Consider the following 26,226-nt stretch of genomic DNA (forward strand, 5'->3'; position numbering starts at 1 on the left):
AAATCTGTTAATTAGGTACAATTTTACTATCAGAAAATATTATCAATATAGATTTCTACATTCCAACATAAAAATAAAACTGCATACAATTTGTAAGAAATTGTAGATCCATTCTTAGTTGATCTATGCTTTTGGTACATTTCTATTTGTTGTTTGTTAACACATGATAGAAGACAAGAACCAGTAATAAAGTAGTATGTAAACAATAAAAATTGTGAAAATTTACTGAATTTTAAATAACAGAGTCATATTTGAATATATCCTTGTTGTTTAAGAAAAGTTCAAATACCAGGAAAGCTGAACACAGCTCCTTGATCCTTGTCCCCATTGCAGTTCCGCCTGGTTGTGTTATCCTCTGTTCTTTTTGTATATTTGTTAATTTTCTGAGGATTTGAAAGTTACAGAATCCTGAGAAATGAATACTTCTTTTTGACACTTGCTTTTTGTTTATAATGCTAAGATCTATTGGAGGAAAAAATAAATGTGGGCTATAAATGATGTTACATTTTTCTATTCAAATAAAACAGTGGGTGTGGATACATACAAATTTTATATGTGGTGAAATTTTATGTACGTGGTATGTGTGTGTACCCGCGCGCCACTTATTTATAAATAAATAAACGTAGGGCTGGGAATGTAGTAGCTCTGTGGTAGAGTTTATACTACCAAACCCTATTAATAATTTTGGGTATAAATTACTTGAGTTTAAATTTTTTTTTCTTTTTAGTTGTAGATGGACACAATATCTTTATTTATTTTTATGTGGTGCCGAGGATTGAACCCAGTGCCGCCCGCACACATGCAAGGCAGGCACTCTATCTATCATTGAGCTACAGCCCCAACCCTAAAATAATGTTTTGAAAGAACTTAATCACATACTGCAGTTATTTTTCTTATTTTTACATAATCTCATATTCTCATTATTTTCATATAACCTCATAAAACTTGAAGCGTCTGAAGCCATAGTTCAAATTTAGCGTCTTTCATAAGCTCCAGATGTGTATCTTCAACCTTTCTGGTCTAAAAGAAGGAACTAGGATGGAGTATGGCTGTATTTGGGGGAAACTGATAAAAACTATCAGAATTCCAGAGCTTCAGAGGCTCTCCTCACCTGCTGAATGGTATTTGTCTTATCAGTTATGGAGTTCCGATGCTTCTGGTTCTTGATTGCTTTCCTCCTATTTCATATTACTTCTTGGACACTCTATAGTCTGGATATTCTCTCCCTTATTTAGAGTTCACTAATGTTGAATGGGCCAGAAGCTTTTCTAACAATACCATGTTTTTTCCAAATGAGGTTTTGTATTTGTATCCTAAGAGTTGTTTCATATTAGAATGTTTGTGACTTATCATCAACTACAGAAATATTTTTAAAAGTGTGGTTCACGAGATAATTGTTGTCAGCTGCTATAAAGATGCTTTTATCATTTGAAAAGGACTAATTAACACACTGAAGACAAAGTTTCTTTAAACAGCCATTTTCTGAATAGGAAGCACTGAAGTTGAGGGGAAAAAAGGGGGGAAACATTTTATAATATTTTATAAAAGCCCAGAGTGGTTATCCTACTTGAATAATGTAGTTAAGGAGAATTCTGTGAGTTGGATAAAAGACTTATTTAACAACAACAACAAAAAAACTTAGTCCCGTGAAAAGGAATGAAAGTATCTGCTTGAACATTTTAATTAACCTAACATTTATTGAATGACAAGTTGGCTTGGCAGCTACATCCAGAGTTCATGTCCTGTGAGACCTACTGTGAAAGACAAGAAGGCTAGGTACAGCAGCCTCAAATGCCCTGGCTAAGAAATAGCTGATGGGACATAGAATTCTTGAATTTTTTAAACAGGGGACAGAAGGATATGATATGAACTTTACTTTTTCTCCTTTCAAGTTAAAACAACAAGGACTTGATCTTTTGTTTTCTTTGCATAACACCAGTGCTAGTTCCAACCTATCAGGGCGAATTCAATAATAATGATGAGTCAGTCATTCTAGGATTAATTTTTTTAATAAGTAGGCTAATAAATAAGAATTGACATACATTTAGGGATTTTTCTCTTAAGAGCAAGTTGGTTAAGTGATTTTCACAGCCTCCCATATTTTATTTTAGCACAGAGAATGTGGCAGCTAATTAAAAAAAAGGAAGAATCCTGCTGTAGTTCTGTCTTAATGAGAGAGTCGAGTTGTCTAAGGAAACAGAGACCAGAGCAGGCCTAGATGGAAAAAAGAATAGTGAGCCTGGGTAGAGCTGACAAAAATTCACCCTAATGACTTGACCAGCAAGTGGTGAAATGACTGGGCCATTTCCTCTGAAGCCACCAGCCCAGATGATTCAGTTTGTAAATGCAGAGTGACTTCTTTACCTTCCTAGGGAAATCTTTAGAGCTGTGAACCTCCCACCTGCGGCAATCTTGCTGTGCCCAGTTCAAGGCTGTGTTCAGATGAAATTTCAGAAACGGCCTTGGAGGCTTTCTTTCATAGTAAGGGCTCTAGGAGCTGCTGAGTTACTACCAGCAGTAGGGGAATGAGGTTTACCTGCCCCCCAATAATCAGCCCTTGATTTAAAACAATCAGTGGGGTGCCTTTTCTTTTCTAGGTTGCAGTTGATTGCAGTTGGCTCAGGCTGAGTTGTTTGGGTAATAGGAGTTTTGCCTAGCGTGAGTCAGCACTGCCCTGGGTAAACTGCCTGCTCTGTTGCAATCTTGCTTACCAAAGATACGTCCCCAGGCGGCACCATTCACTCTGCCTGAAAGCTGCTGCTGTTGGTTCCTGAGATGATCTCATCTGAACATGGCTCCAGCAACCTTGGTGGCAGGAATTGGAGGCAGCTTGCTGTGTGCCGTGGCAGTATTTTGAAACAGGAAAAATCAGGTAACCCTAGATTGTTTTCTTAAGCTAGACTAAGCTGGGGGAAGAAACTGGGGAAGCCCTTAGTCTTAAGAAATGAGTCAATGCTTTATCAGTTTGGGTGTGTTAAAGTTAGCCCTTCAAACTCTTTGAAGGGGTCCTTGAGAGGAAACATTTCCTTTCATTTGGGATCTGAATGTGGTTTTAGAACTCATTAGAACATTGTTTATGTAAGCCTTTGAGAAACCATGTTAGGTTTGCAACTTCATCCATCTTTTGCTCTTATTTAAAAATTTTTTTTCTGTTATTTTTGTATCTTGTGAGAAACAGTTTTGTCAGACTAAACCATTGTGAATAGAAGAGAGATACACATTTGAGTACCTTCCTCCTAACTGTGAATGTTGAATTGATGGAATACTGAACTGTGTTACCTGTGAGTATGTGCCCATCTTCCTTTGTGAGGGATTGTGAAGAGCCTCCCCTTAAATTCTGTTCAGGTTCCTGCCCTTTTCCCTCCTGTTTTCACCTTTAAACTCTTCAGCTAGAGTCAAAACTCTCATATCTTTGAGGCACTTGTCTGTATAGTTACTCGAAGTGGTCTGTGTAATCTCACCTTTGCACCTGTGGGCCTTCTCTGAAACATCTTTCCCCAGCGAACCTGGCCAGCTGGTTTCGGCCTAGAAGTCACTTCCACAAAGCTGCTGCTTATTTACCAGGTCTTTGAGTACCAGGAGAATCTGGTTTTTACTTCAGGCACAGGGTAGGGATGCTGGGAATGAGGGTTTGTTTTAGAATCATATTCACCAGTACTCTGCACATATTAGGTTCTCAGTAAGGACAGAGAGAGGAAGAGCTCCTCTCTTTCTCAATGAGCTTTTTGTCCTTTTTGTTTCCACCATGAGCACTCTACTGTGGCTTTTCTGCAGCTCATCAGTGAACTAATTATCAAACCATTGTCCCTGTTTCAGCCTCCATCTTAATTTCTGCCTAGCATTTAACACTGTTGAGCTATTTTACCTCAACAGTCCTTTTCATTTTTCCTCTCCTGAGTTTCCAGTGTCCTTCTGTTATTTTTTCTCATTCTCTTTTGATAATCCAGCAAATGTTGAGATGCTCCAAGTCTTTGCCCTTCTGTCTTCCCTCCAAGAATCTCAAAGATGCCCATAACTTCAGCTGCCCCTAGTATGTTTTAGTAGCCCAGTGATCCCTCTTATCCATCTGGATTCTTATTGCCAACTGGGCAATCTCAACAAGCTTTGTCCAATCTGACAACTATCAGGGTGTTCAAAAGGCATCTTAAATTCAGCATGCACACACCTGAACGCATTTTCTCACCTGCTGTCTCACATGCTCTGTGTATATTGCTGTAGGTTTGAACTCTGTTAATTATATCTACCGAGTCTTCCTGTTCGCTCCTTTTATGTTCACGTCTTCTAAATATGATAAACCCATGATTGCTAAACCTTGTTAATATTGGTTTGATGTGTGGCTTTTCTTCATCTTCACTGTCATTGCTTCAGTTTACCTGAGATCAAAAAACTGGACATTTTGTTTAAACAGCTCAGTGGCTTAAAATTTTTGTGAACATTTTGTCAGGCCCTGTACTCTTCAAAGATCACAGAGACTACCGTTCTCCAAGATCTTATAGACCAAAGATTTCACATTTTATTTATTTTGCCTGCAGGAATTTGATGTTTGCAACTCTTGGTTCAGACTCTTATCAAATATACTTTGGTTACTCCACTTTAAATCTTTCTCTGCTCCTATCTTCTTCATATTGTTGCCCAAGTAATCTTCCTAAAGGCCAAATCTAATCTTTACTCTTGTCTTTTCAGGATGCCATTGGTTCTCAGTTTTCTGTGTAGCTTTATTTGTAAAACGCTTTAAATTTGACCCCGTCCTGCCAGTCACTGTTCTCTCCTCCTCTCCTTCTCTCAGCCAATGCTCTCCTCTCTGCCTTCACTAAACTTTTCTTATCCCATTCCTAGATATCTCTTCAGCACTCCATGCCTTTTCCTAACGGTCTCCCTTTCTCTGATTGAGAAATTCTTATCCCCTAGAAGTCATAGTTAATATATGAAGTGAGCTCCGACCTCCCAAGTATAGTTATTCTGCCTGATTTGACTCCAACAGCACTGTCTCTTTTGCTTTAGATTGTTGAGTTCCTTGACTGAATTTGGTTCTGAGTGTGGAGACTGGCACCATCAGAAACAGTGTCTGAAGTGAGTTACCAAGGTCAAACCACTGTTCTAGGTTTTGAAAGGTTGAAAAATTCATATACTCTGCTTAGACAGATGGTTTTGGCTCCCGTTGGTGACTTTGAGCCCATGGCTACCTATTCAGTATGTGTTTTAGTCAGCTTTTTCACTACTATGACTCAAAGATCTGATCAGAACCATTTTAGGAGAGGAGAAGTTTATGTAGGGGCTCACAGTTTCAGAGGTCTCAATCCACAGACAGTAGACTCCTTTCCTCAGCCTCAGGGCTGGAGGTCAAGCAGAACATCATGGCAGAAGAGTGTGGCAGAGGGAAGCAGCTCATATGATTATCAGAAAGCAGAGAGATACTCCACTTGCCACTCAATTCTATCAGGTGATTAATTCGCTGTTTGGGTTAAGGCTCTTATAACCCAGTCATTTCATCTCTGAACATTTTTGCATTGTCTCACATGCAAAAAGGCTTTTTGGGGGACACTTCACATCCAAACCATAACAGTATGTGTTACCTGAAACCCTCAGGTAACAATTTTAAGTTAGTGTGAAGATTTAAGGGACTTGCTGAAGTCTTATCCTAACATTTTTATAGTGCTTTACAAAAATTATTTCCATATATTATGTTGGGGTAGGCTTTATTATCCCTATTTTACCAGTGTCTAATTCTATTTAGAAGCATATGTTGAGGTAAGACTCAGGAAAAAAATGTATTCTTGCAATGCATTACATAACCAGTTGGATTCTTTGTAGTTAAATACACCCTATCTGGTTCTACATAAATGAGACCTTTGCTGAAGAGGCAAGTGCTACAGATCTTGCCTTTTACAAGGCCACCTTATTATCAAGGTAGATAGAGGAGGTACCAGAGTTTACCTGACCTATGGAAAGGCCCCAGTTATGATTAAAGACCTTGATTGAAATTAATGGTGTGCCTACTCCAACCTCTCAGGCTTTTCTCTCCCTTCTTTTTTATCCCTTTTTTTCCCCCCTTAAGTTGACAGTGCTAAGGATTGAATCTTGGGCCTCAAGTACTACTCAAGTGCTCTACCACTGAGTCATACTCCTGTCTCATTGGACTTCTATTGTACTTATAATATTTGGAATATGTAAAAACTGACTGCTGTTCTGCAGTGTCACATCAGCTTGATGAGTGAAGGGAGTCAGAATGAAAAAAAAGTAAATTGTTAAGAGCAGAAAAGGGCTCATAGCAATTCTAGTGAGTGATTAAGTTTGTAGAACACTTCATAACTTTTGGGGTGCTGCCATATTTGGGACTATGTGAAATGAGATTATAAAAAGATGAACCATCGGGGCTAGGAAATAATCTCTGTTAGAAACATTTTGACACTCAATTTTGATTCTTTTATAGTTGAGAGGATAATCAAAGATGATTAAAAGATTGGGAAATAGGCCCTATCAGTGTAAGTTTAAAAGAGGAGAAAGATTTTAGCCTAGAGAAGAAGCTAAGGGATAGCTTGATTATCATTTTCAAGCATGAGAATAGTTGCCAGAGGGATTTTGATTAATTATTCTTCATCAACTTCAAAGATGTAAGAAGAAATGGGCTTAAATTGAAAGAGGAGTAATTTTGATGAATATAAGGAAGATGTTTTTGGTCATCAAAGTTAGGAAACATTTGAATGACTGCTAGAGAGAGTTTTGAATTTCTGACTGTTACAGTTATCTAGTAAAAAATTACCCAAAAGTGTGGGTGCGCACATGCACATGCTAGGAAAGTGCTCTACATCCCCAGCCCCAGAAGTTTTTGTTGGAGTAAAATGACAACCATTTTGTTTTTCATGATTCTGTGGGTTACTAGTTCAGGGAAGAGGACACATTGCTTTCCTCCAAGTGATGATGATTGGACTGGAGGATTCAGTCTACGGCTTCACTCATGTGTTTGGGGCCTTGATGCTAGCTTTTGGCGGGGACTTATTGGTTCTCCATGCAGTCTGTCTCTTTCATGGCCTCCCATTGTTTATTAATCTAAATCAGGCTCCTTGTGCGTAGTGACTGGGCCATAATGGAAGCTGCAGGGTCTTTTTCTAGTCTGGGAGCCATTCATTATCACTTCTGAACCATTCTTTGGTCAAAGTTGGTCACAAGTATAGCCCAGATTCAAGAGGTGGGGCCATGAACTTTACCTCTGTAAGGGTAGAACGTTTAAGTCACCCCACAAAAGGACTTGGTTGTCCTTTTGGGACAAATTATGGTTGGGATTATTGCTGCCAATTTTAGAAACTATTTGTCACACTGGCCATAGAGGTTTTTCATGAGAGAATAATCATATATGTCTTTTGAATGGGCCATTGGGCATATGATTTGCAAATTTGGCTGCATATCAGAGTCATGTGGGAGCTTTTTACAATCTTAGATTCCTAGGCACCAGACATGTGACTCAGCATCTCCTGGGGCTTTTGGCTCATGAGAGACACTCTCTGTCCTTTCTCTCGGGTAACCACCAGTGAAATGAGTATGGAGGTGGGGGACAGGTCCAGATAGATATGTTATGTATGGCAGAAATGGTAGGTGCCTTAAATAGGCCTGCTGGTCTCCTGCTTTCAGGACTTGGTTGATTCCTCTGCTTGGCCTGTTCTTCCCTCCAGGCTGCCTATTAGAAGTCATCTCTCTCTCAGTCAGCACATCATCAGAGCAGTGTTTCTTTTTGGTTCCAGTGATTGAACCCAGGGCATTTAACCATTGAGCCATATCCCAGCCCTTTTTTTTGAGACAGGGTTTCGCTGAGTTGCTTAGGGCCTTGCTGAGTTGCTGTGGCTGGTCTCAAACTTGCAATCCTCCTGCCTCAGACTCCTGAATTGTTGGGATTACAGGTGTATACCCCTGTGCTTGGTTGAGTAGTGTTTCTTGATGCCTCACTTTTTTTCTCATGGTTCCTAATGATTTTTCTTCTTAGCATTTTTTAGTCTATAATTAAATATTTGTGTGATTGACTCACATATAATTGACAAAAGTATGTCTGCTTTGCTTTCCTGTATCTTTGCCTCAAAAAAGGTACTCGGTATTTGTTGAATGAATAAGTAGATAATTGAATGCATGAATGAATGAAGTGGTATTTGAATTTACTTTCAAAGAGTGATTAGAGTTTTGGACAGACAGAGCAAATAAATGAGGAATTCAGTGTTTTGAACTGGAAAGTGGGAATCATGTTGCTCATATACTTTCAGAAGATTGGAGGAACTGGTTTTGAAAAAGTGTCTGGAAAAAAAAAAAGAAAAAAAAAGAAAAAGTGTCTGGTTTTGAGTATACTTGGTATTGCTAAAGTTGAGGGGTGAATATCTAGCAGGCATTTAGAAATAAGGTACTGAAACTGAAGGGAGAGACTGATGCCAGAGATTTAGATTTGGGAGTTAACTGACTGAATACTAAGAAATCTATTCTTCCAGCAAATAGTGTTCCCTCACTGTGTGCCAGACAATTATGTTATAGGGAAGGTGAACCAAAGGCTGACTGACTTAAGGAGCCCTCCTTCTGATAGGAACCACAAGTGTGAGGCCTTGAGGATAATAAATACCTTTCTTTTTTTTGAGGAATAATAAAGACATGACAGAAGACTGAGTGAGGTCAAAGAGAGGGAGAGCGGCGTGAAGTAAGTGGTGAGGCAGGGGAGGCCACATCATGTGGAGCTTTTGTGGACCATGTAAGAAGCCTAGTATTTACTCAAAAGAATGATAGACTTTTGAAACCATAGAAAACTTTGAAACAGGAAAGTAACAAGCAGAAATTTATTTTTTAAAATAAAAGTTTATCATAGCTACTGTCTTGAGGATAGAGAGTGGCAAAGGAGGAACCAATGAAGAAGTGCTTACTTTCCTTCTTAAAAGATGGAGGCAGATAGGTTAGGGTATGGCAGTGGACATAGAATAGATGATGGATATATTTAAAGACTAAAACCAGTAAAATTCACTAGAGAAGGAAAGGAAGAGTGGGGAGACAGAACCCTAGAGCATATTTAGGGAGCAAAAGGAGAAGCCAGGAAAGGAGGACAGGGAGAAAGATTGGTCCTTGAAGTCAAAGGATAGTCCAACTACTGCATTTTCTGTGGAAGACAGAAGAAGGATCCAGTAAGAGATTCAGGAAGAAATGTCAGTAGGTCATCATCATGAGGAGGAGGTCATGAAGTCTGAGGACTTAGGAAAAGCTATGCATTTCTCCATCTGTTCATTGGTGACCTGGAGAAGAGCTTCTGTAGAGTGGAGTGGAGTTAATGATTGAGTGTATGAAGAGGAAGTGAAGGCAGAGTGCCAGCTGCTTTCTTAGAGACTGGGAATGAAGTAAAAGGGACACAACAGAGCTCACTTTGCATAAACTTGTAGAAAGAGGCCTGAGTGTGAAGGTTAGCTTTTAAAAACCAGGGCGCCAACATTTACTTAAGCAGCTCTCTATGCCTGTCACTGTGCTAGATGCTGTACCCAGTCTATTCTATTTACTTTTTGTCTTTAAAAAATTTGCAAAATAAGCCAGGCATGGTGGCTCATGCCTGTAATCCCAGCTTCTTGGGAGGCTAAGGCAGGAAGATTACCAGTTCAAAGCTAGCCTCAGCAACAGTGAGGTGCTAAACAACTCAGTGAAACCCTGTCTCTAAATAAAGTACAAAATAGGACTGGGGATGTGGCTCAGTGATCGAGTGCCCCTGAGTTCAATCCCTCATACCCCCTCACCCCCCAAAAAAAGTCTGCAAAATAGTTCTGAACTATTTTACTAAACAGTATATAATTTCCAAATTTTAGGGATGCATAAGGCTCTCCTTTGGGGTAGAAAAAGGAAATATTAGAACTCAAATTTTTCTACAGCTTTACCTTACCCTTTGAAATTCCTTTTTAGTTTATGATTTAGATAGAACATAGTATATTTGTATAGGAGTACATGTCCAATTGTTGTTAAATATACAGTTCTGTTTGTTTTGCTGCTGATCAAAAATGGAGGACTTTACTGAGGGATTTTTTTAAATATAGGGAGAGAAAATGAGGCAGAGGGTAGAGTGGAAAGTGAACTAGCCTGTAGTCTGTCTACACACCTCTCATGATAAGAAACAGGACTAGAAATTTTTAATTTACCTGAGATCACACAACTAGTTAAGTGATACAACTAGAATTTGACTCCAGGTCTGTTTCACTCAAAAAATTTACCACCTTACCCTTTTCCTTCTTCATTTTCTTAAATGCTTTCTTATATTTTTCCATTTAATTCTCAATGATTCTGTAAGAAACATATTAAAATACCCATTTTGCAATTGAGGAATCTGAGGCACAGACAAAATGATTACTATTCTATGGCACCAGATGGACTTCTGATTTGTTCTTTTTTCACTTTACCATAATGCTTCTCAAAAGTAGGTGGAATCAGGGGGCTGGGGTTGTAGCTCAGAAGTAGAGTGCTGGCCTAGCATATGTGAGGCACTGGGTTCAGTCCTCAGCACCACATGAAAATAAATAAAGGTATTGTGTCCACCTACAACTTAAAAAAAAAAAAGAAAAAAGAAAAAGTAAGTGGAATCAGATTGAATTGTTTTGGTAAAGTGAGGGGATTTCTAGTTCTATGACACAGAAGGATGAAAGAGGAGAATATAGTGGTTGGAGGTTACTTAGAGTAGAACATTGTATTAGTTCCCATTTGGTCCACTTAATCTGTTGTTAAGCGTTTGCATGAATGAAAAGACTATGAGCTCTGACTCTAGGCCTCATACTCCCTAACCCTGCATAGAATTGCTCTTTGAAAAGTTCTATGGGACATCAACCAGAGATAGATAAAAGTTTTTCAGAGCTAGTGATGGCTTGCCCCCAATTATATAATTTACTTGAGAACCCAGTTAAATAAAGTTTCTGAATTTTCTGTAATATGCAGGAATATAAAGGTGGGAGGAGTGCAGAAGAGTTCAGTAATCTGAAAAAGTTCAGAGAGTTCAGTGCAGGAATGGTGGATTGCAGTGGATTGTGTTGTTAAATGAAAGTTGTGTTTGAAATTTGTTCTTGTAATAAATATTTATTGTAATTTGGTTTGCTGAAAGGTATATTGGAATATGGAGGGGAAGGAATGCAAAAATGTGTAAGATGAAATCTTTGACCTCTAGAAGGTTAGAGAGGGAGAGGTGGAGGATGGAGGAGTATGGGAAAGAATACAAACTAGGGGAGTGGCATTTAGGTGGGGCTGGCTAAAGGGATGCCAAACGAGGTTCTCAGGAGGACTCCTCAGTTTTGGTCAGTATGTTCTAGGTTTGTTCTTGGGTTATATATAAAATATATTTTGTTGGGTGTCTGGGAATGATGAGTCTTGGAGGCAGCATTGCATTTGGGGTTGAGTGATTGAGCTCAGAACAGAATGCCAATTTATTATTTTAAAGTGAAAATTTCCTTTCCTGTTAACAGGATTCTAGGGTTTGCTAGGATATTGCTCTTTGATATCAAGAGATCTGGGAAATCAAATATAATAACATTAAGCTCGCTTGGTAAGCATGGATTAATAAAATAAGATGATTTATGGGGCAGTTACAAAAAAGCTCAGATTGTTGATTGCTTACTATATGCTGGGTATTATAAGTATTTTGGATACAGTAGAACATTTAATTTTCCCAGTGACCCTCCTGAAAAGTAGGCTCAATCATTCTTAACTTACAAGTGAGGAAACTAAGCCTCTGTTCAAACTGGTAAGAGGCTGAACCAAGATTTGAACCAAGTTCCTGTCTAAGAGCTCATACTCCTAGTTATCACTATGTGCTATTTTGCTGTTTCCATTTAAGCTTCATGAAATAAACTTGTTCTACTCCAGAGATAATGATGTGCCACCTAACTCTAGTATTTCTTTGCCTTGGGCAGTTCCAGAGTCCAAAGGTGCACCACGGCTTTTTCCTAGATTTTTCCAAAGTTTTTGGTTGACTACTCTTTGATATAGTGACATTCTTTGCTTAAATGTATTAATACTGTTATTCAAGCCTTTTTGTTTTTTCTTTTAATTTGATCGTCTTTTCTCTTTGGAGAGACTTTATGTATTTGCACACATTAATTTTATGTTGATTTCATTATCTTTTTCGGTCAAGTGTTTTTGTTTTTTTAAATACTGTGGATTGACCTCAGGGGCTCTCTACTACTGAGCTACAGCATCTCCAGCCCTTTGTATTTTTTATTTTGAGACAAGGTCTCCCTAAGTTGCCATGACTGGCCTATAACAGGTGATCCTTCTGCCTCAGGTGTGAGCCACTGTGCCAGTTAGGGGCCAAGTTTTTTTTTTAGTTTCTTCTATCATGTTAGCTTCTCCCATTCCTCTTCCACTGGATTAAAATTCAGATTCTTAGGCTGGTTTCTGAATTCTCTCTGGCTCCAGTCCAGCTCTCTGATTTAGCTATGACTCTCTGAATTGCTAGCAATTATTAATACTCTCCCTCCCTTGATGTTTGCCTCTGTCTTAAATCAAATCCAGTTACTCATTGTACTTAACACATCCTTGATTTCCTCTTTGGGTGCCTTTGTTTCCATTTTGCTTTTGTCTTACAGTTCACTCTTGGTATGAAGCCTCCTTTGTCTGATCCATTACTGGGAGTAATCATATCCTCAGAGTCTTGTAACAGAGGATTCTACTTACGCTGCCTTTATAGCACAGTATGCTTTCTGCCATGCATTTCAATGGTTTGTGTACTTGCCTTTATTTCTCCTACCAGACCATAACCTCACTGAGTAAGAACTGTGTGTTGACCTTTGTATTTGCCCTGGTGTATATAGTTCAGTTTCCTTCACATAGTAGGTGTTCAGTATTTGTCAAATGAATGAAGGATGGATGAACAGAATTTCAGATTTAAATTTCTATGATTTAGATTTTCCCTCTTTTTCTTTCTCTCTTATTCCCTTTTCCTTGTTTTCTATTAAACTTGCTATGTTTTCCCATGCACTGACTCACTGCACTTCTTTCCTCCCCTTTCTTTACCCAGATTTTGCCTCAAATTCTTTCCCCATTAACAGCCACTGTGTGGGTGTGCCACATGTTGCTGGTCAGATCTCCTGTGTTCTCTTGTACCTTTCTCTTCTCCCTGTGAATCATATGACTAGCGTGGGAATTGAGTGATGATTACAGTAAGACCTTAATAAAAAGACCATGTATGAAGCACAGCCCTTATGGTTTGTTAGTATATTGCTTCCAAGCGGGGAATTTTCTGATTCTGTGTTTCAAGGGAAAGGGGGAAAAATTCTTGCATAGTAGATAAAGGCATATAATATTTGCACTGTGGGATGTCAGAGGCATCTATTTGACCATAGAAATAATTCAGGAAGCTATAGTAGCTTCCACTGTTAATATTGAATCCTGAAATTTTTTCTACAGCTGGAAAAAACATTAGAGGTTAGTGTAGTCCAACCTTCCTCTTCCAGAGGAAACAGGCAATATGACTTGTCCATAAAAGCTGGGATATTTGTTGATGAGTGTTTATTCCTAATACTGAATGTGGCTGGGAAACCACCAGCTCTTTGAGAGCAGTGGAAGTTAGGCTTAAAGTGAGAGGCTTCAGCCTTGAAGCTGCTGAGGGCCGCAGAAATACCAAGAGTAAACTATTAGTGGGGTAGCTGGTAGATTTGGGCTAGTGCATACCAGGAGGACCCTTTGAAGATTCTCAGTTTCTCCCTTCTGGGGTCTGTTCAGTGATGACCAGCTGATAGAAGAAATCTATTCCTTCTGCATTTGGAAAGGGGCCAGTATTTAATTATAAAAGCATTTCCAACTTTTTTTGCTCCTTTTCCCAGCCCTTGTATTCCAAATTTTGTTTCAGACTTCATTTCCTTATTTCAGCACTATTTATATTCGTTTTCCCCCACTTTGGGTGGTGTCGGTAATTGAACCAGTGGTGCTCTGGGCTGTGTTCACAGCCCTTTGATTTTTTTTTTTTTTTTTTGAGACAAGAGTCTTGCTAGATTGTCTAGGCTGGCCTCATCTCCTGCTTTGGCTTCCTGAGTGGCTAGGATTAGAGTCAGGCTTGTGTTAAGTTTTTATTGTTTACTTTAGGACAAATGTCAGTATGAAATATGGGAGATCCAGAAAGTGTCTTAGAGGCTTGTGCTTGTTTTTGATGTTTGTTAAGTGAATCTTTTACCTAATTTGTAGAGTAATGGATTTTATTATCAATTGAAATACCATCCAGTAAGCCATTTGTCAGCACGTATGAATAGGTTACCTGTTTGTCGAAGACGTAACACTGTTGGCCTAGGAGCAGTGGTGTAAAGAGATCAGATAGCCCCAAACAGGAAGTCCAGTGCAAACCAGGATGTGCTTTTCTTTTTTTTAAAAAAAAAATATTTATTTATTTATGTATCTTTAGTTTTAGGTGGATACATTAGTTTGTTTTTATGTGGTGCAGAGGATCTAACCCAGTGCCTCATACATGCTAGGGGAGCACTCTACCACTGAGCCACCACCCCAGCCCCAAGGATATGCTTTTCTTTACTGTAACTTGTGTGCCTGTGTTTTGAAACTTGCTGTGATTAAAAAAGTCAAGCTGTTAATATTGGTGCTTGACTGAATAAATCTGTTTTTGGTTTGTGAAGAAACTAACATAATAGTCCTTTATGGCCTTTGCCTTGATGCATGTGCACATCTTAATTCTAGGGACCAGGTTATTCTTTCTTCCTGGGGCATGGTTGTTTTTCCCAGCTTACACCACACTCATGTGGTTTATGAACTGGAAGCAGAAAATTGACTGCTGGTCTGTTACTTTGGGTAGGTGTAGGACTCGATCTGTGCTTAGCTATTTATTCTTTTAATAACAATAGGAAATTTTAGCCTGCAATTCACCAGCCTTTTAAATAATAGTTTAATTTTGTTAGGTTCCAGGATTTCTAGCACACCTTTTTGAGTGTTTTCTGACCATGGTAGTTTACAAATTACTTTACAAATTACAGAATGGGGGTTGTGAAGGTTTTATTAATCTTTGAATTGAAAATTTCATTGAATACTGGAGGCTGCATCAAATGCTAGCTGCTCAGTTGGCAAGTCTCTGGAGAAGCGGTTAAATAAGTAATTTGTTTAGGGTCACTCTGTTGGTAAACAATCTCAGAGACTTTTGTTTTTCCAAATTCTCGTTGCTTTTTATTTTGAAATCTGCTTTATTACCTTCATTAGGAGACTAGGTTGGCTAAGGGATAACCACCTGCAGGGAGTCACCTTGGGATCTTGGCGGATTATTGCAGTCCTGTGAGTTATTTCTGAACTGGTTCATTCTCTGGTCTCTAACCATACTTGCTGCAGGTATAGGTCTTGATAATGTTTTTTGTGCGTTTCATATCCCAGCCATGTCACAAAGAAGATTGCCTATCCTTCCAGTTTGTAAATCCAGGAGCAAAGGGATAAAGAAAAATGGGTGAAAAAAAAGGCACATCTGATCAACAGGGATGGTCTGGGGACTTCGCAAGTGAAAATAGCAAGAAACTGCTTGATATTTACATGAGTGTTTTTTCCTTGAATCTATGGAAAAGTGGTAAAAATATGCAATATTTTACACTTTGTTGTGGGACAGAGGCAAAGAGGAAAACTGAAGCCCAAATTAAGCATAGGTTTTCTTTGCAAGGAGAGAATACAGTGAGAATACAAAGGTTTGTTGTGGTTTTGGTGGCATTCTATGAAATTGAAATCCATTTATTTCTGCTTCTTGGGATAAATATTGGGCATATTACATCCTGGCAGGAGCAGAAAATGTTCAGGAAGTCAGCATTATTTTTCAGATTGAGATTAAATATCGAACCAAGCTAAAGGTCTGTGGGAGGAGGTGGTACTTCATCTGAATTCATCTTCCATTTATCACAGAATCCCATTTTGGCCTCAGTGCAGTGTGAGCAATTATGGTGCACCAGGTGGGGGCCAAAGGTGTACAGTCCATTCTTTGGATGTGGCGGGGAAGAAGGGTTGAGGAGCTAAGGGAGAAATTCTGAATTGTGTAGACTGCCTGGGAGGTGGATGACAAACTGAAACTCGTTAGTAGTGAGGTAGACTTGGGAGGAAATTCTATGAGGAGGATAAACCACTTCTCACCAGTTCTGAGAGACATTCTTCAAGGGAATATAAGTTTGTGTGTGTGTGTGTGTGTAATTTTGAGCTAGTGGGAAAGGCCTGGGATCAGTCATTTAGTTCTTGGAGGATGGTTGGAGAACCAAATTGAATATGATTAAAAATATTGGTGTGTTTAAAGAAAAAAGGTACAGATAGAGCAGGTAAATTTTAAGAACCTTAAAAAATACTTCCTTTTAAAATTATTTATAGTTAACTTGTATTGAACACTTGTTAAGTCTTAGACTATGGAGTAAATACTTGACATGCAGTATTTTTAAAAAATTTTATTTATTTTTATGTGGTGCTAAAAATCGAACCCACTGCCTCATACATCCAAGCAAGCACTGTACCACTGAGACACAACCCCAGGATGCAGTATTTTATTCTTTTAAAAAAATTTTATTTTTTAGCTTTTAGATGGATACAGTCTCTTTATTTTTTTATGTGGTGCTGAGGATCGAACCCAGTGCCTCAGATGTGCTAGGCATGTGCTCTACTACTTGAGCTACAACCCCAGCCCAGTATTTTATTCTTTTCAGTTATAATTGAAATATAACAGGTTCTATTATTTTAAGAAAATTTAAGTTATACTGAGGTTTAGTAAACACTAGGATTTAGAGTCCTATTCATTCTTCATTACAGTGTTTGACCTCGTTAACTTTTGTGCAGTTCATTTTGGAAAGGCAGATTGCTTAACTTTGATCCTACTTGATCCTGGTCCTGAATTGCTGCCTTTTCCCAGGGCACGGGAAGGCTAAACCCTCTGCTGTAGTCTCTAACAGTGGCTGCTTTTTAAAAAAATCCTAGTTGCCCAGTAGTCACTGTGATATTATCTTGTGAAAGTAGCTTCTTCAGGCAGAAGGTTCTGACAGGCATGTTTGATACATCCTTTTTCCTGCACAGGACTACTGGGGGGATCAGAGTCTCTGTTCTCAAAGAGTTTTGTTATCCATTTTGATGGAAAGAGTATTCTAATAGAAAAAGGATTCTATGGTAATTAAACTGCAGGTTTGTTTATTCTGTTTTCAGCATTGGTAGGAGATTTTACTCGAACTGCTTTCTTTCCTGATTGACTTTGCCCTTTGGGATAGAATGCCTGGGCTGAAATAAATGTGTAGGTTTCTCTGCTGCAGTGTTCAATCTGTCATCTTTCCTAAATGCCACACTAAGAAGCAGCCATTTAATTGGTCAGACCCCGGGGATGATATTTTGGCACAACTCCATTGGTTAGAATTACTTTTCCCTGAACTTCATAGCAGATGCTGAGCTCCCTCTGCAGATATTTGTCATGGACTAGTTGAAACCAGGGAGTTTCCAAGAACATTTATAACTTGTGATTATTATGTATGTTTTTCAGTTGTTTATAGCAGTTCCCACTTCAGGAAAAGAGCTCACTTACTGCTAGTAGAAAGTGTAGTCTCTTTCCTTTTCCTTTATTTATAATGTTATTTTAACACTTCATGCTCCAAGGCCTCTGGTATCGTATTTCTTATATCCTTTGATTGCTTCTCCCTCTGTCTTGGTGAGTCAGGAATGACAGATAGGCTAAGCTCCACCCTGACCTGGTGTATTTAGTAGGGTTGGTTTCTGTGATTTCTAGCATTTCTTTTCTCTGATGTTTTCATATTCATTTGTATTCTTTGTGATTCCCATCACAGTGTCAGGACAATATGATTGGGAAGGCATTGAAACCAGCTGTGCCTTTTGATGCAAGAAAGGGATGGAAGAAGTGATGGCCAGTTCTTCTTCTAGGCTTTTCCTTTCTGGTTTTCTACTGTTGTAATAACTGACAACTTTAACATTTTTCTGTTACATTTTAGGCCAAACTTGCCATTCTTTTATTGTTATCCAGTAATCTTAGCAGACATTTTCAAAATTATTGTCAGTATGCCTGAAGTGGGCATGTTACATACTCTTAGGTCTTTACTTAAAGGCGTTGCTATGGTTATATGTATTTTAAACCCTTAGTTTGCTAATCATTTTAGAATCATATTGTGGAGTTTTCAAGCATGAATTTCTGCCCCTCCATCCCCACTCTTCACTCTATTGCTGTTACCTTTATTTAGTTCAGTGAATACATGGTGATTACACTTAGCTGTCATTAAGGCTGAGAATAAATACTCATTCTTGTTTCCTATTTCACCTTCCATAGTGTAACTCTAGGAGAAAAATATTTCAAAAAGAATATATAGATCATTAGCTATGGTTAGATGTAGTGCTGCTAGAATGCTCATCCCCCAGACTGTAATCACTGTGAGAGATGTAGCACTTGCTAGTTGTTGGTCCTCCTGGATTTGCAGTAGTGTTGGCAGAGCATAGTGCTGAGCTGATACTCCAGGGAGTGAATTAGAGTTACAGGGAGATGTGTGGGATGCTATGAGAGCACATATGGGTCAGAGAAGGTCTCCTTGAGCTAGTGCTCCAGGATGAGTATACTTGAAGGGGATTCCTAAGGCCAAAATAAGCTTGGCATCTGAGGTACTGAAAGAATGGGGTATACCTCAATGTAAGGCAGGGAAACTAAGGCCCTGAGTGATGAAGATTTACTTTCATTGTAATTTAGTAGTTACTCTCAGTACAGTTGAGACAATTTTTAAAAGACCCCTTCTTGACTGGGGATGTGATTAGTTCAGTGGTAGAGCACTTACCCTTGAGTATGCACAAGGCACTGGGTTTGATCTCCAGCAAAGCAAAAAAACAAACTATAAAAACCTACACAACTAGAATAAAGATGGGCAAGAATAGGAACTGAGATGCATCTTAGCTATGAAGTTGAAAATTGGCTTATTAACTAATTAATTAATTAATTTTGGTACCAGGGATTAAACTCAGAGGCACTTACCACTGAGCCACATCCCGGCCCATTTCTGTATTTTATTTAGAGACAGGGTCTCACTGAGTTGCTTTGTGCCTCACTTTTTGCTGAGGCTGGCTTTGAACTTGTGATCCTCCTGCCTCAGCCTCCTGAGCCACTGGGATTACAGGTGTGTACCACTGCGCCCTGCTTATCCTTAAGTTGTAGAAAGAGAAATGCAGATGATCCACAGATGTATAAATGAAAATTTTAGCTTTCTAAGGATGGTTTTTCTGTTTATTACACTATTATACTTTTTTTATTCTTTGCAGTACTTGGGGATTGAGCCCATGGGCACTCTACCACTGAACTCCATCCCCAGTCTTTTTTATTTTTCATTTTGAAACAGGATATGTTGCTGAGGCTGGCCTTGAACTTGTGATCCTCCTGCTTTAGCTTCACAAATCGGAGGGATTACAGTTATCTAGTGCACTTTATAAAGTGCTCAAGTGTGGAATGCTTGGCTTGGTGAGTAGGTACCCCTTTTTGGTGTCTTTAGAAGTGGGGAGGAACTAGTATTAAATACTTGCTCCCTGTAAGCAAGCCATATTAGGTGATTTTCATTATCATCTCTCACAGCAAAGCCCTTGAATTACTATTGCTAATTGTGGGCAGTATGGAAAGTGCAAGTAGCTTACTCTTTCTATATGATCCCCAAATAGTCAAAGACTTTGTACTCACAATCTTCAACCTCTAGCTTTGTGACTCTGATCCAGTTAATAAACCTCAGGGCCCCAAGTCAGTGTTCACAAAATAAGCATTTTAATTCTGAGTTTTGTAGGATTATTATGTTAAATGAGATGTTAGATGCAGACATAACTCATTTGGCATATATTAGATGTTTTGGAGTGTTTTCACTTTGTTCTTACAAAATAAAATTTTCTAGGATCATCTGAAAAGAGAAGTTTAAGGAACCTTAAATATGAATAGCGCCTCTGATTTTCCCTTTGCTGCTTGAAGGAACAGCACAGAAGATTATCTCACTCCTACAGATTTAGTACTTTATATTAAAATATAATTTGAGGAGTGGATAAGAGGAGCCCCTAGGCCTAGTGTCTTTAAAGTCACTGACATTGATGTTCATGGAGGTTCTGGAAGCTGGCTTGGAGAGAGGCAGACATTAATTCATATTAACTTCGGGCCTTATTAGAATGCCTGCATTTTCGTCACTGTCCTCTCTTTAATGGAAGATTGAAAAACCCAGTAAAAGTATGATCATCTCTGTACTCAGCACCTCTTACAGAAGATGTGCTACCAGGTGTAGGGAAGTCTATTCCTGTTATTCTGAAGCTCAGAGAGAGAGAACTCATTCAATTTGTCTCACTCAGCATGAAAGCCAGGATTTAAGGTAAAGTCTGACTGGTTCTAAAACTAAAGTAAAACATATTTGGGAACAACTTTTCACCTCCAAACTGTTTTGTCTTCTAAAAATTTATCCTTCAAATAAAATTCTTATCTAGGAAATATGTACTATCCATTACCCACATCCATAGGACTGCCTTGGAGGATGGAAGACATCTGTTAGGATTTAAAGTCCTTGGAAGTGTTTTCCTCTGCTGAGTTCCAGCCTTGTGAAACATGCTTTGTTTATGTCTGGCCCAGGTACCACTTTAGCAGGGCTGTTTATTTTGATTAAGCTTTGGGTTCTAAAGTTCCACTCTCCACTTGTCTCCTCTGTGACTTAGGTGTTCTGAATTCTTTATTCCTAAATAAATATTTCAGAAAGAATTCTTGTATCAGAGAGAACATGCTACATTGTCCCACACCCAGCCAATGAGACCAGTTGGTAATATGGTTCACTCTGCAGGTTGCTTACTTACAAGTACAATAGTAGTCACCCTATTTTATGCTTATTGTATTGTCACCAGCATTTTAAATCTTCCCCAATTGGGGTGGCCACTGAAGGTGGGTTTACTGGAAAATTCTAGTTGCAACTCTGAGATTCTGTTTTAAATTTAACAGTGTCAAGGGAGTTCAAGTTTCTTGCCTGACCAACTTATTTGTAAAGGCAGACAGCCTTCCAAGTTGAGAGATGATTTTAAATTTCAGGTGAGTTCTCCAGAAACAGATGATTCTATATCATGTAGGTGGTGGCATGAGCTTTTTTTTTTTTTTTTTTGTACTTGGGATTGAATTTTTTTTTTTTGGTACAGGGCCACTCTACCACTGAACTACACCTTGAGTCTTTTATTTTTATCTTGAGATAGGGCCTTGTTAAGTTGCCCAGGCTAACCTCAAATTTGTGATCCTCCTAGCTCAGCCTCAGAAGTCACTGGATTATGGGTGTGTGTCATCATGTGCAGCATGTCATCACCTTTGTCAGGGCCCTTCTCACCCTCCCCCCACCTCCTAGTGCCTTGGGTGGTAGGAAACAAGCTCTTCGTGACCAGAGAGAGACTGTGGGCTTTCCAGTCGAGTCACTTTTAAATATATGGGCCGTTGCCATTTTAAAATTATAACTTGTGGTTTAATAATTTTTTGATGTACCATTTATCAAATGTTTACTAATGTTGAAGTATTTTGTGTTATTTCTTATAGTTATCCTCCTAGATGGGTATAGAGATGAGGTGAGGTATATGTATATATTCTACACACATACACACACACACACACACACACACGTATATAGGTGAGGAAACAGATGCAAAAAGGTAACCTGTCTAAGGTTAGCTGCCCTTCATTTTTCATTAAGAATTTTCCTTCTTACAGTCATTTTATAACTATATTGAGAAAATGCTTTTGATCCCAAGGAAAGAACTAGTACTTGAATGTTCTCAGACCTTAGTCTGTTCATTCCACAAATTATTTGGGTGCTTACAATAAAGTGGCACTGGGCTAGTTGCCCCAGGTTTTTTTTTTTTTTAAATGATGATGATAAACAAGGTTCTTGCCCTGGGAGGTAGACTATGAACCAAAAATATGATTACAGATTATGATAGTTCTGAAGGAAAGCAACAGACATGAGCAAGTATGTGGAACTGGAGAGGACTTCCCAAGAGACATGATGCTTGAGTTGAGATCAGAGCATGGGAAGGAGCAGTAGAGGCAGGAAAGAAAGCATAGAGACCCACCCACAGCTTGAGGAGCTGAAGATTCACTATGGCTGGAAGCTTTGTGAGAAAAGGAGCACAGCAAAGTCTTAACCATGTGAGGAGTGGGGCTTTTCATTCTAAAATGCAACAGGGCTCTATTAAAGAACTGCAAGTATCTATGTGGGAAGGAAGGGAGAGGATGATGCCTTATGGAGAAAGAACTGGAGAGCAAAAGGAATTGAAGCTACTTGAGAGACTTTTCTTTCCTCCTAGAAGCCACTCTAGAGTCTGGAAATGTAGTAGGACACAAAGTCCCTGCTCTCAGGGAGTTTCTAGTCTAGTGAGAAAAGGCAGTTAGCAAGCAAGTGGATAATACCAGCTAGTACCAAGTGTTTGCAATACATGAGATTAGAAAGTGACATTGAAGCTGAGGGTTGGATGACAAGAAGGAGCTAAGCAGATAGAGTTCTGGGGAAAATAGTCCAGGCAGAAAGAATAACAGCAAACCCAAAGGACCTAAGGAATGAAACATAAGTAGCAGATGAAACATGAGTTAGCCCACTGTCATGGTGGGGAGATGAAAAGAGGAATCCAAATCTGGAGCTTTAGAAAGGTATCGAAAGCCATCTGAGGTGGAATGTGGGCACCCAAGGCAGTTGCCAACATTTGAGGACAGAGTTGGAAGACCCAAGTTGTTGGTATTCATTTACACTTCTATCAGCAGTGTTTGAGTTCTAGCTGCCCTGCATCCTTACCATTGCTTGCTGGAATCTCTCCTCTTTTCACCCATTTTTATGGGTGGTGGTAACGCATACTGGATGTAATTTGTATTTGTCTTATGATAAGGAAGAGTTTTTATAAAACAGCAGATCCTGGAGCATACCCGTATGCTGATAGGAAAGCTCTAGTAGAGCCGGAGAGCCAGATCCCAGAGGGGGATGGGTTGCAGGGTAGACAGATGACTTTTTTTTTTTTTTTTTTGGTACTAAGGGGAATGAACCCAGGGGTGCTTAACCACTGAGCCCCATATCCCCAACCTTTTTTATTTTGAGACAGGGTCTCACTAAGGTACTCAGGGCCTTGCTAAATTGCTGAAGCTGGCTTTGAACTTATGATTCTCCTACCTCATCCTCCTGAGTCATAGGTGTATGCCACCATGCCTGGTTAACTTTTTTTTCTTTTTTTAAATCAAAGTATTTCCCTTGTAGCCTATTTAGCATAGGCTTCAGGGTCTGTGGGACCTAAGTTTAGATCTTAGCTTGGCTAACTTCTGGCTGTGACATTTAACAAGTTCTCTAAGCCTTGGCTTTACCTGAAAGCAAGAACTAATCAACCTTGTCAGAATCACATGAGAACACTAGGTAAAGGACCTAGCTCATGCCAGGCAGATAAGAAGCATTCTTCTAGTGAATAACTTTCTCCTTCTCAAAATATGTAATTATCAATTATTTCAGGGAGGCTTAGCTAAGCCATATTGATAGGCCTTTCACAGCGTTTCTGTTCAAAGCCTTTTAATTGCTTTTTAAGTATAATATACAAGATGAAGCTAAGCCCATTCTGAATTAATGATCTGTAAGGTGGGATACTTTCCTTTATATACTTATAGCATAGATGCTTTTAAACATTCCAGAAATACATTAGTGACAATAAATAGGTGTGCCATCCTCAATAAACTGATGATGATTCTGTAAGATTTGCTGTCCAGCCATTTCTGACTTTACATGTCAAAGAATATTTCTTTGAGGTTTGGGGGCATTTTAGTTAGTTATTTTTCAGGGATTTTGGTATAGTCTTACATGCTGTGTTTACTGTACGTCTGTTAGTTCCAGGATTTAGCTGACCTTGCATCTGTGTAACACCTTTTGTTTGCAGAACTGCTTTTGTGCGCAGGGTTGAACAGATTGTATAAAAATTTGGGGACTTTATTGCCTTAGTTTTTGATGGTTAGAAAGGTGGTTTGGAGTTACATTGCAAACTAGGACGACCCTTCTATTCTCTTCTCCCTTTCTTAGGAAAGCCAGTAACAGCCACGGATCCACTTCAAATTATTGGCCATGGGCAGGTGAACAAGTAGAGAAGTGTTTTAAAATTATTTAGGGATCTGGGACTTAATAGGAAGCAATCACATTATCTATCTTCTTGCCTCTAACTGAACCTGCCTGCAAGAGGTCATTTATCTTACTCTGTTATTAAGTATAATTTTCCCATTTAGCAGGGCTAAGTCTCCCAAGAAATACCAGCATACCTATCAAATCGTCAAAATCCTATGTACTGGCTAGCCATTCTTGCCTCTCAACACAGGGTTCTTCCACAAGGAATAGTAAATTTTTCTTATCTCCCCCCGCCCCCCCCCCCCCCCCGCCCTGCATCTGATCCTACAACTCCTATCTTTCTCCCATTAGGCAGAGTGGAAGAGGAGAACTTGAAATTTCAGACAAGGACAGCAGGAGAGCAGTCAAACTGTTCTTAAGGATTAAATTACCAAGTCCATCTTTTCAGAAGAGGGGGAAGAAAGCCTGGGAAGGAATTTTCAAGCACTCAGAAAAGACATGATACTGATTTTCTTTTAAGATCAGGAAGAGCTTTGCAGGTCAGAGAGTGAAGTTTTTCAAAGTGTAGCACTTACCACACCTCACTGTTGTCTCCACTTCAGTCCTTTAGCTACATCAGATGCTGTGTGCATGTCTATTTAGTGCTGAGGGGTGAAAAGAATATTCCCAAGAAAAAAGTGTTTAGCTTGCGTGTCACTGTCTACATTAGGTTTCCTGTGCCCTGAAATTATCCTGAATGCAGTTGTTATTTAGGCTTAGAGCTTGCCAGTTTGGCAGGAGAGTACTTGTATATGATCACATTAGCAAATGTTTCTTTTTTGGTATTCAAATATCTGTCAAAAAGAATAAAATCCTCGTCTACTGATTTCAGTGACCCTGTTCTATTAGACCTAGGTGGTCTGAGGTATTTTTAGCACTGAGACTCTTGACATCAGCCTCCTCCTTCCTGTAGTCATCCCCTTTCCCACATATACATACCTAGATTAAGAGACTTTGTTCTCCACCCTAACATGGGACCTATGGGATCACAGAAAGGTAAATTTCATGTCTTCTTTTTTTATTGTTTAATTATCAATGGATGTTTATTTTATTTACTTATATGTGGTGCTGAGAATCAAACCCAGTGCCTCACACATGCTAGGCAAACGCTCTACCACTGAACTGTAAACCCTGCCCCCACATTTCACGTCTTCTCACAGAACCCAGTAACCAGATATCTGGACAGGCTGATGGATTTTTTTTTTTTTTTGGCGGTGGGGGCGGGGGGGTGCCATCAGGATGGCACAGTGAAGCTACCGTATCTTTCTGGGGCTACAGACCTCTTGGGTAAGATCTTGTCCAATTGCTTTTTGTATCCTTGATGTTGGTGCTTCCCAAGTGCTTGCTAAAGCATGTGGATTTCAGTAACATACAGCCTTCAGGTTGCCCCCACCCTACTATTTGTGCTTTACCAAGTGTGTCTGCTCATTTTGTGGCAGAGCTTTTACTTCTTAAGGAATCTACACATTGTAATTTTCCTGTGTAGAAGAAACATCTTTTCTTTCTTCTTCTTGTCTTTTTTTTTTTTTGGTGTGGATCAAACCCAGGGCCTTGTGCTTGCTAGGAGAGAGCTCTACCACTGAATTATAACCAAAAGAGTTTATTTTCTTCTATAGCTAAGTGTATTTCCTCTTTCCTTTTTATTTCATTCTTTTATCTTTCTGTTGCTAATGCTGTGAACTTCTCTTTGGTTTCATCTGCCTTTACCTCTCTGCTCCTCTCTGATGAAAGAGATAACCCTTCTCCTGCCCAAGAGTAGTCTACCTCTTAGTCTAATCACCTGATTGCTTTTCTTCCTTCTCTTGGCCCTTTAGCCCTTCATTGATTCCCAGCTTCCCTTCTTTACAGTCTCTTTATCTTGTGGGTTTCCTCTGCAGTCTCTGAATATGTCTACATTTATCTTGGTGATCCTCAGTGCTCTTTAGTTAACTGCCTTCTCTCATGATCAAGTTTCTTGAAAGAATAATTTATTTTTAGAATCTTGCAAGTCTCACTTCTCATTTCCTTTCCAGTCTGTGGTTATCAGTTGGTTTTCTTTTCTTTTTGCTACTGGGAAGTGAATGCAGGGGTGCTCTATTAGTGAGCTACATACCCAGTCCATTTATTTAATTTATTTTTTGTTGGGAGCTGTTACTTGGGATTGAATTCCGGG

General features: G+C 39.1%; 1 protein-coding gene across 5 annotated transcripts in view; it reads left to right on the forward strand.

Moving 5' to 3' along the window:
* Rffl (ring finger and FYVE like domain containing E3 ubiquitin protein ligase) overlaps positions 1-26,226 on the forward strand; it is a 63,724-nt gene that overhangs the window by 18,132 nt on the left and 19,366 nt on the right. The window contains exons 1-2 of one of the 5 annotated variants that reach the window (XM_078042463.1): positions 2,743-2,872; positions 19,302-19,420. The exons of 3 other annotated variants lie outside the window; for them this stretch is intronic. Coding sequence is in view for 1 of the 2 variants with exons in the window: in XM_078042462.1 (XP_077898588.1) it covers positions 2,776-2,872 (97 nt within the window). In the remaining variant the exon portion in view is untranslated. Of the gene's footprint in view, positions 1-2,728; positions 2,873-19,301; positions 19,421-26,226 lie in introns of those variants that run through there. One more of the 5 variants, XM_078042462.1, reaches the window with a different exon arrangement.

Source organism: Ictidomys tridecemlineatus, chromosome 3 (genome assembly GCF_052094955.1).
Source record: "Ictidomys tridecemlineatus isolate mIctTri1 chromosome 3, mIctTri1.hap1, whole genome shotgun sequence".
Taxonomy (NCBI): Eukaryota; Metazoa; Chordata; class Mammalia; order Rodentia; family Sciuridae; genus Ictidomys; species Ictidomys tridecemlineatus.